This window comes from Macrosteles quadrilineatus, unplaced genomic scaffold (assembly GCF_028750875.1).
Source record: "Macrosteles quadrilineatus isolate MER2022 unplaced genomic scaffold, UCM_ALF_1.0 Scaffold_8__2_contigs__length_117827958, whole genome shotgun sequence".
NCBI lineage: Eukaryota > Metazoa > Arthropoda > Insecta > Hemiptera > Cicadellidae > Macrosteles > Macrosteles quadrilineatus.
The window spans coordinates 50,278,602-50,291,248 of NW_026542601.1; the positions used below are offsets into that span (position 1 = coordinate 50,278,602).

Below are 12,647 nucleotides of genomic sequence, written 5' to 3' on the forward strand. Positions count from 1 at the left end.
AAGATGTCTTTCTGTGAGTAGATAAAGTGAACCTTAGAAAAAGCCGGTAAGAGAGTTGCCGCCCTAAGTAGGCAAATGGCGAACATTGGCAGTCCTCATGCCTGCAAACATTATCTACTGATATCTGATGTCCATTTGGTGTTATTGTGACGTTCAGCGACGATAAACCAAAGTCACTTCTGCCTACCGCATGGTTTCCTGCAGCTATGATCGTCGCCACTGTTATCCAAGTTATAATATATCTCACGCGGGCGTGGTAGGTGATCTTCTGCGGGAGACCTGAAGTAGGTAGACTGCTGTCAGAGAAGAACGTTACTACAGTTTAGACTGATGGCAGCGTGAATGGGACGTCGAGTTTATTGGACATTGGACTGTCAGGCTCTACAAAGAATGTATGGGAGATTTTTTATACATAACTCAATATAGATATGTATACAAAAATATAAACATAAGGAAATAAAAATGTATAAACACTTACTTACAAACTATGCCAGGCACTAAACGATAATATACATAGTAAGTGAATTATTTTTTTCAAATCAGATCCAAACTGTTGAGTATTATAGTTACAAGTATGAAAATCATTGCTTTTATATTTTTTTATCCAGTAAACCAAAGAAAAATAATTACACACTTGAAATATCTTACCTAAAAAATGCCAGTATAGCTGTTCAATTAGGGTAATGTGCCGAACAGATAAGTGTCTAAAACTACTTATAGGCTACTTACTCATTAAGTTTGTAAAGGTTGGATGGATATTAATTTTTGATGGAAATAAAAAAGTTAAATTTATGGGTGGCAAGTTAAACAATGCCTCTTTGCATGCCAAGATTTAACGATAGGTTTTATAACAGTTTAGTCGAGTCAATATAGGCACATGAGATAGAACAAATTCCAACAAATGGTTTTTCGACGGTTTTTGGTAGTAATAGGTGTAGAAAGTACCAGGAAAAAAGTCTACCAAAATCGGACAACCGGAAGTCGGGTTTTTCCAAGATGGCCGCCGTGAGGTCCTCAAATCGACAAGATGACTGCAAATTCGTCGATTCATGGTTCCAGGATTAGCCGATTCCCACGAAAATTGGCAAACACATGTAGAACTATATTTCCAACCTTAAATATGAAAACTAGGCAGACAAAGTAACCCAAAGATGAATTTTCAGGGTATTATGTGCTAAAAAATAAGATTTTTTACCTCAAATATATGTTTTTCTAATATTTTGTACAAAGTTTGTTATAATTTCAAATTTATTTTTTCACCATTAGATTCAACACAAAAAAACTAACAATTTAGTATATTGAATCTTTGTTCTGCTTCAATTTGTTACAGAGATATTGAAAGTAATAACTTGGTATGTTTTCTTGCCGAGATAACTCAATGTTAATTTTATGGAGAATAAGCATAAATATTAATATTATTTTTCATGAAACCTATATAGATAAGACTTTTTTTTCTGCTTCATATTATCAGTTTTAATATTTGTTTTACTAAAAATTCCTTTTTTGGCAGTTACCATTGCAGCAAACCTACGTATTCGGTTCCTTAGTCTTAATCATAAAGAGAATAAGCAAAAATCAATTTTTTTATTAGTCCGAGAAATATAGAATATTACCTAAAAAAAATGCAAGAAAACGTTTTATGGTTTTATGTTGTAGTGGGGTATGCAGAGTAACATAGTAAAAATTGGGAAAAAACGGTCTACTGGAAAACCCCTAGAATCAAGATTTAATATGACGGATTTTCTCAACATTGGAAAAATTAAAAAAAATCCACATGCATTTTCATTGATATTGACTTCAGACCACCACCGATATTTATTGGGTGGTCATTTCTTCATTTCGATAGGGAACGTGTTTTCGGCCCTCATTTTGGATCCCCCTATTGGGTATAAATATTTTTTTAAAATGTAATGACAGTGTCATTTCAATAGGGAACGTGTTTTTGGCCGTCATCTTGGATCGGCCATATTGGATATAAATAATTTTTTTAATGTAATGGCAATGTTGTGACACATTATTTTAAACTAGATTTTCACGCCCATTCCATTGCCAAAATGGGTTTTTAAATATCTTTTTTCGTTTTAAAGATATATTCAAACAAAAATTCTCTTGCATACATTTCTTAAGGACATTTCGTATTTTGAAAATTTTTTTAGATTATTTTTTCTTATATCTCCAGTACATATTAACGCTTGCAGTTCGTTCTAGCCTTAAACATTTAGTGATGTAAGGGCTTTCATTTGAGCTATTGATCATTAAAATCTTACGAGTTAGAGACTAGTTACCAACCCCAACAAAATATTAAATTTCACTTTTTAGAAATACATTTTTACTAAAATATTTATATCTCGGGTTCTTAATACGCCACCAAGTTCTTTCTGGTTTCATATTACTCAGTAAATGTTTGGGTTAACTTTTTTAATCACTTAATAAAATGTGACAAATTTAATATGGGTCTGTCTTATTAAAAAATATTTTTTTTTCGAGATTTGTCTTTAGTTTAAGACATATACCCCCAAATCGAAAAATAACTCCCAATGCTCTTTATAATCTTAAAAGATTCATCAAAGTATTGACTTTTACTGTAATTATGGATTATTTATTGGGAGTTATTAGAATTGGGGATATATGTACTTAACTAAAGATAAATTTCAAATGCAAATAATTTAATATTAAATTAAGGTGCATGACTCATTTTTTATTAATTAGTCAGATATTATTTAGTGACTAATAAAATAAAAAAACCTAATTCTCTACTGAGTAATTTGCGACCAGAAAGAACTTGGTGACGTATTAAGAACCCGAGATATAAATCATTTAATAAAAACTGATTTATAAAAAGTTAAATTTAATATTTTGTTGGGATTGGTAGCTTGTCTCTAACTCGTCCAATTTTAATGACCAATAGCTCAAATGAAAGCCCTTATATCATTAATTATTTAAGAATGAACTACTAACTGAAGATAAGAAAATAATCTTAAAAAATTTTCAAAGTACAAAACGTTCAAAACAAAAAAATGTATTTAAAAACGGATTTCGGCAATGGAATATGCGTGAAAATCTAGTATATATAGTAGTAATATGTCACAACACTGTCGTTACAACAACAACAAATTATATCAAATAAGGTGGATCTAAAATAGCGGCCAAAATACGTTTCCAATCGAAATGAAGTACTGACCACCCAATAAATATCGATGTTGGTCCCAAGTCAATATTTAGAAAATTGTGCATAGAAAATGCTTATGGTATCTTTTTTTCAAAATTTGTCCAATGTTGGGAAATTCCGACTCTGCACACCCAAAACTACAACATAAAACCATAAAACGTTTTCTTGTATTGTTTTTAAGGTTATATTCTATACTTCTCGGACTAATAAGAAATTGATTTTTGCTTATTCTCTTTATGATTAAAACTGAGGAACCGAATACGTAGGTTTGCTGCAATGGTAACTGCCAAAAAAGGAATTTTTAGTAAAAAAATATTAAAACAGATAATATGAAGCAGAACAAAAAGTCTTATCCATATAGGTTTCATGAAAAATAATATTAATATTTATGCTTATTCTCCATAAGATTAACATTGAGTTATCTCGGCAAGAAAACATACTAAAGTTATTACTTTCAATATCTCTGTAACAAATTGAAGCAGAACAAAGATTCAATATACTAAATTGTTAGGTTTTTTGTGTTGAATCTAATGGTGAAAAAATAAATTTGAAATTATAACAAACTTTGTACAAAATATTAGAAAAACATATATTTGAGGTAAAAAATCTTATTTTTTAGCACATAATACCCTGAAAATTCATCTTTGGGTTACTTTGTCTGCCTAGTTTTCATATTTAAGGTTGGAAATATAGTTCCACATGTGTTTGCCAATTTTCGTGGAAATCGGCTAATCCTGGAACTATGAGTCGACGAATTTGCAGTCATCTTGTCGATTTGAGGGCCTCACGGCGGCCATCTTGGAAAAACCCGACTTCCGGTTGTCTGATTTTGGTAGACTTTTTTCCTAGTACTTTCTACACCTATTACTACCAAAAACCGTCGAAAAACCATTTGTTGGAATTTGTTCTATCTTAGAGGTTTTTTTGGGCTAAATCGACTCGTCTAGTTATATAGATAGATAATATAACATAGTTTATTGTACTACTAATTACAATATTTTTCCATTAATTTTAAATATTTTAATTAACATTTCCTTTTATTTGATCAAATATGGTTAAACATATTTAAATAATTGTGCACTTGTAAAACCTAGGTTACGGTTTAGTGAAGAAACCCATAACGCCTGTTATGTGGAAAAAAGAAGTACAATCCTCTGGTTTTTTCTCCCTGCTTGGATAAAAGTTTACATTTCCCCTATTAGGAATAGTTTAATTTGTAATATTCACAATGCCTGAGTACACCATATCATCATATTTATCATAATATATACCTTTTTAGCGAATTTCCCTATAGGGAAGTAGCTATTACCGTAGGTAGCACGGTTAGACCTAGACCCGGGACCGATTTACTTTTTCATTTTGATGTCCCCAGAGGCCAAAAACACCATTCGTTCAAATTTTTATATATGTATATATATATATAGACTTATATATATATATAGACTTATATATATATATATGTATATATATATATATATATATATATATATACGTCCGTGAACGCGATAACTTGAGTAATTTTTGTCCGATTTTGATGAAATTTGGTTTAAAGGTGTAAAGCGGGATAAACTTGAATGAGTTCGCGAACCAGCATGATCGGACCATGGGAACGGGGCTTTACGGGGGGTTTTATGGGGTAAAAATTGGTTTTTCTCACTTTTGACCCTCAAAACACAAAATTTCCCGATTTCTCTTTAAACCTTTTTAAAGAGCTTAAAAAAACAAATAATTTAGTATATAAAAGTATTTTTGTTCGATTATTAGTAACGGAGAAAATTAAAAAAATTGTAAATTTAAAATTCCTATGTTATTCTTATGGAGAATATTGTCAAATGTTGTAGTTTGCTTGTTTATGGATATATTTTGATCAAACTTGGCAAATTTATTTATTTTGTACTAAGCTATCAATATTTTACGCAAAAACACACTTTATTAGTTTCCTTGTAGCAGCAAACCTAGGTACTCGTTAAACCTAATGTTATTAAAATATATTTAACTGAAAATCAATTCAGACAAATGGAAGTTCGCTTAGTCGGCAGGTTTGCTGCGGCGGGGGTATTTTTATTTAAATCTGTCACGATCGTAGAAAGTCCTAACCCGAAGTATTGTAATGAAACGAAATACCTGTAGACTAGTGTCCCGGGAGGTGAGGGGATGGGCTATGCACTACGTCTTCACCAAAACAAATATTTGTATTTTTGTCCCAGAAATATTTATTTACATGGTGAAATGGATAGTTGAAATAGGGATGCATTTTAATTGAGAGATCATACAATGAGCTTTGGAATACTAACGTACTTGTTTGTACGAATATAGGTTTACACAAGGTATGCATGTTAACAAGTGTAACATACATTTATTTTTGTCAAAATATGGGTTTAAATATCACAATTTGTGACGGTTAAAACTGAAGTGAAAGGTAAAACTCACACCACAGTTAAACATAGATACTTTATTAGCCAAGATCCCAAAAGTAAGTCTTCAAGCTCAAAACAACAATACAATAAAAACAAACATCAAATATGCAACATATGATAACAATTATAAAAATACCAAACAGCACATCTTCTCTTTTCTCTTTTTTTTTAGTTTATTTATAAAAATCTGAATCACTGTATCTACGAGGTGGTTTTACACTTCTTTTAGGTCTGTCATTTTCATTGCTATTGTAATTATGTCCAGCATCAGTTTCAGTTCCTTGGTCTTCTTGGTATTGGTGTTCAAATCTATTTTCACCATTTTCAATAGGCCTATGCACAGCTATTATATGTCTCCTGTTCCTTCTGATCTTCCCTGCCTGTGTATTTATCAGGTAGGACCGAGGATGATTTGATTTATTCTCAACATGTCCATAACGTTTTAAATCTGGAATCCAAACTTTGTCATTTTGATCAAGCTGTGAGAGATCTCTTACACCTTTCCTTACATCGTAGTTTCTCTTATTTCTTTCCTTGATTGAAAAATCCTTCTCTTTAAACTTTTGCAATCTTTCCCTTGTTACCTGTCTGAAGTTATTTATTGACGGTAATGTTGATCGGAGCTTCCGTGAATAAAGTAACTCTGCAGGTGAAAGACCAGACTCTAAGGGTGTATTTCTATATTCTAACAATCCAAGATTTGGATCACTACATTTCGTTAGAATCCGCTTCGCTATGTCAACTGCTTTTTCTGCTTCTCCGTTTGATTGTGGATACCTTGGGCTTGATGTCACTATACGGAAACCATATTCTTCAGCAAAATTTTTAAAATCCTGAGAAGTAAATTGCGGACCTCCATCAGCTCTTACCACATATGGTACTCCATGTCGAGCAAATATATTTTTCAATCTAGCAACCACAGCCTCAGTAGTCAATGCATCCACATAAACCAGTTCAAGAAATCTAGAATAGTAGTCTTGCACAACTAAATACCATTTCGCATTACATTTCAAAAGGTCAATACCTAAAGACTCCCAGGGATTTTTTGGTAGTTCAGTCAACAGTAAAGGTTCTGATTTGTTACTTCTTTGCTCCAAGCAAACTGGACAATTTGTTACAAGTGTAGCAATATCTGTTGAGCAGCCAGGCCACCACACCGATTCATACACTCGCCTTCGACATTTGACAATTCCCATGTGACCTTCATGTATTTTACTCAGTATTTCCTTTCTCAACGATTTTGGAATAAACAGTCTTGTGCCTAAAAGGAGGAATCCTTTACTGATGTTTAGATCAGTCCTGTACTTCCAATACACCGAATTTTTATTCCAATTGTTATTCACAATCCAGGATTTAATTCTTCCGCATTCCTCATCAGTATCCTGAGCTTCTTTGATTTCCTTGAGCCTTTTGTCAGAACAAGGAATAGCATCTAAAATACTCTGAACAAACAAATCTTGTTCCAATATGTCTTCATGTTCTTCATTTGACTTAATGGGGTTCCTAGACAAAACATCTGGTACATAAAATTCCTTTCCTTTCACATATGTTACTTTATATCTAAAACAAGCCATTCTCATTCTTAACCGCTGAAGTCTTGCCGATAAACTAGCGATTTGTTTACTTCCAAGCACCTGAACTAAAGGTTTATGGTCAGTCATAAGTTCAAACTCGGTTCCTAAAACATACTGTGAAAATCTCTCACATGCCCAAGTCAGTGCCAGTGCCTCCTTTTCTATCTGAGCATAACGCATCTCTGTCGGTGATAAAGATCTCGATGCATAGGTGATTGGTTTCCACTTTCCATCCACAAATTGTTCAATCACCCCTCCTAGGCCAAATGACGAGGCATCAGCTGCAACTCTGGTTTTACGATTTTTGTTGTAGGACACCAGAACTGGATTTGAAGAAATTAGGGATTTTCTTTTGAACGTCAGACCAAACCCACTGATAACCTTTCTTAAGTAAAATTCGCAATGGAGCTGTAACTTCAGCCAAGTTAGGGATAAACTTCATCAAATAATTAACCATGCCAAGAAATTGCCGAAGTTCGTTAACATTATTTGGGGTTTGCATTTTCATAATGGCCTCCACTTTCTCAGGATCAGGCTTTATCAATCCATTTTCAATCAAATGTCCTAGAAATTTAACTCTGTTCACATTAATGTTACATTTATCTTTATTAAGTGTAACATTGTGTTCTCTCAATCTTTGTAATACATTTGCTAGTCGATGGTCATGTTCTTCCTGTGTTCTACCAACCACAAGTATATCATCTGCTTGGTTTACTACCCCATCCAGTCCATCCAAAACTTGGTATATCCTCTTCTGGTAAACCTCTGGGCCAGAATTAATACCGAATGGTAACCTCTTGAAAAAGAATCGCCCGAAAGGAGTTATAAAAGTCGTAAGCTTGTAACTTTCATGATGTAAAGGAACTTGAAGAAATCCATTTGTAGCGTCTAGTAATGAAAATATTTGTCCGCCTTCTAATTTACTTAGGCTTTCTTCTACAGTTGGTAGTTGCCACCTTTCTCTCTGAATGCTTTTGTTGAGTTCGGTATAATCAACACATAGCCTCACTCTATCACCTGTCTTACGCGGTACAACAACAATTGGTGCACACCAGTCTGTTGGTTCTACCACTGGCTCAATTATTCCCTCAGAATGCAGTCGATCCAATTCTTCTTTGACTTTGCTCAATAATGGAGCGGACACTCTACGAGGGGCTGCCACAGCAAACGGACGAGCATTTTGTGTTAGTGCAATTCTGTAGTTTTCCCCTTTCATTTCACCAATAGAACCAAAAACATCAGAAAACTGAGAAAATATTTGGTCAGAGAAAATCTAATCTATGTTGAACTGAATTAGATTTAATTTCAACATTGCATTTCTACTTAAAAGTGGAGTAGGTTGTTGCTCAATGACGTAAATATCTTCTACAATAGATTTATTTCTAAACACTAAAGTAGCAACGATCTTACCAACCACTTTCAACTTAGTTTTCCCCGGACCAAATAATATTTTACTTGTTTCACTCGTTTCCAGTTTTAACTCCTTGCAAAGATCATATCCAATTATAGAAACATCTGCTCCAGTGTCTAACTTAAAATAAATATCATGCCCGTTAACATTAAGTTTTACTTTACAAGGATTTTGTCCTCCAACCTCTTCTATGGTCAATTCCCCTAAATAGGTTTTAGGTTTTTGTAATGGTTCATTACTGTTATTAATTTCTCTCACTTCAAATCCTTTGGTACAACATCTCACATAGTGTCCCTTTATTCCACATCTGAAACATGTAGACTGATTGGCAGGACAATCATTGCTATTGTGATGCCCAACAAATCCACATTTGTTACATTTACCTTTCTTTGAAAAGCTTTGATCTTGACTTTTATTGCAAGAACTGTCCCTAAACCGATGTTTAGTGGATTGATTAATCCCCTTATTGACAAACTCAATTTCTTGTGATTCCCTCACTACTTTTTGTTGTTGTTTTAAACTCTCTGCTTGTCTTGCTTTCAAAATTGCTGTACTTAAGGTTAATTTTTCATCCAACTGTAAATTTTGAGAAAGTTTATCATCATTTACCCCAATTACTATCAAATCTCTAATTAGTTCATCTTTTAATTCCCCAAGTTTACATCGCTCTGCCAGTTTGTGTAAACTATTTATAAAAGAATCAACAGGTTCCCCCTCCGACTGACGTCTTTTTAGAAATTTAGCTCTCTCATATACAATATTGATTTTGAAACCTAGGTAAGACTCAAATCCACCCTTGACAGTGTCATAACTCTGTAATTCTTCATCTTTTAATCCGAAAGATGTTAGAAGGTCTTCTCCTTCATCTCCTAGACAGTATAAAAGCATATTAACTTGATTTTCCCCACTCTTACTGTCTAATCCTGAAGCTAATCTAAACCTTTCAAATTTTCTTATCCATCTAGGCCATTCAGAAGGTTCCCTGAAATTGAAAGGCTCAGGTGTGACAAGTTGGTATTGAACTGTACTAACTGTACTACTCACTGCTTCAGCCATTCTTAGTTCTTTCTTCTCCACAAAAGTTTATTTAACCTGACACCATGAAGTGAAAGGTAAAACTCACACCACAGTTAAACATAGATACTTTATTAGCCAAGATCCCAAAAGTAAGTCTTCAAGCTCAAAACAACAATACAATAAAAACAAACATCAAATATGCAACATATGATAACAATTATAAAAATACCAAACAGCACAAAAACCATAATCTTAAGGCTAAAGTTACTTGAACAATAAACGAAATAGCAACTTGATATCAAATATACTAGCCAACCCTTTTGAAGCATTTGCCGTGTATTATCCTCACATCCACACACCATACTGTTAAGACTGCGTAGTTTGTGTGTTGACGATTTAGGTATTGGTTTTACTTTCGGAATAAATGTGGGTTTATCATTAACTTCATTGAATGAACTTCATAGAATGTTAAGTTACCCGTACTTACATTTTTATACGTCTACATGAACTCTTTGAACACTTTGTTTGAAGATATGTTATGGTATACGATATTTATGTTGATTGTTTTGTTTTAATCAGACATAGTTTTAACTGGAAAAGCGCACCCTTGACAACGCCACAACCAAATAAATGTGTAAAAAATAGGGACAATTAATCTTTTGACATCTTCTGTCCATTGGCTCATTACAGGTACATTTTACGGGAAATTCTTTATTCTTATTCAGTTTGAAAGGATTACGTACTATTCCATACTATACTAGTATACTTATACTCTACAATTCTATACTTCTATCTTTGACAATTAATACAACAATGATTCTAAAGGGTTGGCTATATAAAGGGTTATATCCTTTATATAGCCAACCCTTTCGAATCATTTGCCGTGTATTATCCTCACATCCACACACCATACTGTTAAGACTGCGTAGTTTGTGTGTTGATGATTTAGGTATTGGTTCTACTTTAGGAATAAATGTGGGTTTGTCATTAACCTCAATATAGAATGTTAAGTTACCCGTACTTACATTTTTACATGTCTACATGAACTCTTTGAACACTTTGTTTGAAGAGATGTTATGGTATACGATTTTTATGTTGATTGTTTTGTTTTACTCAGACATAGTTTTAACTAAAAAAGCGCATTCTTGACAACGCCACAACTAACTAAATGTGTAAAAAATAGGAACAATTAATCTTTTGACATCTTCTGTCCATTGGCTCATGACAGGTACATTTTACGGGAAATTCTTTATTCTTAGTCAGTTTGAAAGGATTACGTACTATTCCATACTATACTAGTATACTTATACTCTACATGACAAAAGTTTAACCGGAGTCAGAAAACATATTATGAGAGTCAGCCAAGCTATGATTTTGTATTTGCCTAAGTGAGCTAAAACCAATCTTGAGCCCTGCCGAGCGGTTAGATTTCTGATGAACATGATTATCCATGCTTAGCATGGATAACTTCTTTTTAGCATGGGTTTTATAATAAGGTGACAAACCTGAAAGGCCTTAATTAGTTCAAAGATTCAAATGGATACAACAGAGCCTTTTTCGTCCCTCGGTAAAGAACCGAACCAGAACTTAGATACTCGTTTCCGGTTGGTTACAATGTGACACAACATAACCATTCCCTGTTGTACAGTAGTTCATGTTTTGGAACAATATGGCTTTTAAATAACTTTGGTTGATATTGAGTTAATTGATTCCTGTGTCACTGAAAGCATTACGTTGGATGTTTGGATTTTGTAGTCATAGTAGAACAGTTTTGTAACTGTAATAGATAAGCTGTGAGTGTGTATCCATGAGACGCTAGTGTCTAAAGTGGCATTGTATTTGTCTGTGAAGCAAAGGTTGTGGCTGTGAAGTGACTTCTGTCCACGAAAGTGGCAAAAAGAGTCAGCCCTTTCCGCGTAAAAATATGGCCTAGCGCTATGTGCGCGCAAATACATATTGTACATACTGAAGGTTACACACTGAAGGGATTTCCACATCTTTCAGGACCTCTAATGAAGGATGAAATATAATTTTATTTCGAAACTGAGGTATTTTGAATGGACTACCTCATATGCAATGACTTTCTACTCCTCACCTATGTACCTATAAGCTGTTCCGTTGACAATTCCTCTTGGATGTTGTAGACGTGTGTTGTGGTTTGTTCCTCGATAACAACTGGCTAAGACAGAAGAAAAGCTTTGTTGTTTTACGGTGCTGAAAAAAATTACTTCTGGTAACTACAGCTATAGCTCTTACAATTACGGCATCGTAGCAAACGAGTAATATGCAAATGATGGCAAAAATTCGTGTCAATTATGTTGGCATCTAGTACCCGGCAGCTTCGAGAAGAGTATTTTGTTTCATTAACTGTCATTTGGCGTTTTCGCAGCTTCCTGAAAGGAGTAGCAAAACGTCCCAACCACTGTCCGAAGGTTCTCATGAGACTTGTGCCTCTAATGTAGGAAGTAGTCCTTGCAGATAATATCGTTTGATGTATTGGAGGGATGGTGGTGAACTTTCGTCCAATGCATTTGGTTTTATTCTGGACGTCCAATTGGCAGTTAAATCATTCAGTTTTCAGAGACGAAGTAAACTGGTCGTCATGAAAAAAGTAAAATCTAATTAAGCCAAACAAATATATATAAAATGAAAATAAGACAAAGTTTTTGTGTATATAATTCACCTTATCTATAAACCATTCGATTGAATACCTTAAATCAACATTGACACTAGTAAAACCCGTCAAAATTGACAGTTATTGTTGAGGTATCAAGCAATATTTAACTATAAGTCGTTGATAAATAACTCAGTTTTTTTAACAATTTGGGTTGTTTTTGTTCAGCAGCTTAAGGTACGCCCGATCTTGATAATCAATTACTCAAAAGAAAGCCGGTATTTTACTGGAAGGCCTTAGACCGAAACATATAAGGTAATGTAATCAGAACTGGTGAAAAACATATTTAGTGGAAGTGAGAATTTGGATCATGGCGTCGTCCTATAACCCAGCTACTTGGAGGACACACATTTTAGACATTTATTGGCATAATCTGTTGATGCGA

The 12,647-nt window shown here is 33.7% G+C and overlaps 2 protein-coding genes across 5 annotated transcripts in view; both read right to left on the reverse strand.

Moving 5' to 3' along the window:
* Positions 1-12,647, reverse strand: part of LOC129000806 (uncharacterized) — a 31,654-nt gene that overhangs the window by 8,038 nt on the left and 10,969 nt on the right. The window contains exon 1 of one of the 4 annotated variants that reach the window (XM_054427821.1): positions 649-711. The exons of 2 other annotated variants lie outside the window; for them this stretch is intronic. The gene's annotated coding sequence lies outside the window, so the exon portion shown is untranslated. Of the gene's footprint in view, positions 1-648; positions 758-12,647 lie in introns of those variants that run through there. One more of the 4 variants, XM_054427824.1, reaches the window with a different exon arrangement.
* LOC129000375 (uncharacterized) lies at positions 6,926-8,376 on the reverse strand. The gene is made up of 3 exons (XM_054427339.1): positions 8,178-8,376; positions 7,292-7,483; positions 6,926-6,993 (listed from the first exon to the last, which is right to left on the reverse strand). Exons 1-3 carry the CDS (start codon positions 8,374-8,376, stop codon positions 6,926-6,928), a joined length of 459 nt encoding a protein of 152 aa, XP_054283314.1.

Excerpts from the sequence above, each read along its gene's own strand:
- LOC129000375 (XM_054427339.1), bottom strand. The coding sequence starts at position 8,376 with ATGAAAGGGGAAAACTACAGAATTGCACTAACACAAAATGCTCGTCCG. Across the intron at positions 7,484-8,177 it reads TGTTGTACCGCGTAAGACAG|TTCTGGTGTCCTACAACAAA; the intron begins GTGATAGAGTGA and ends CTTCAAATCCAG. Across the intron at positions 6,994-7,291 it reads ACTGGCACTGACTTGGGCAT|GCTCAAGGAAATCAAAGAAG; the intron begins GTGAGAGATTTT and ends TTCTGACAAAAG.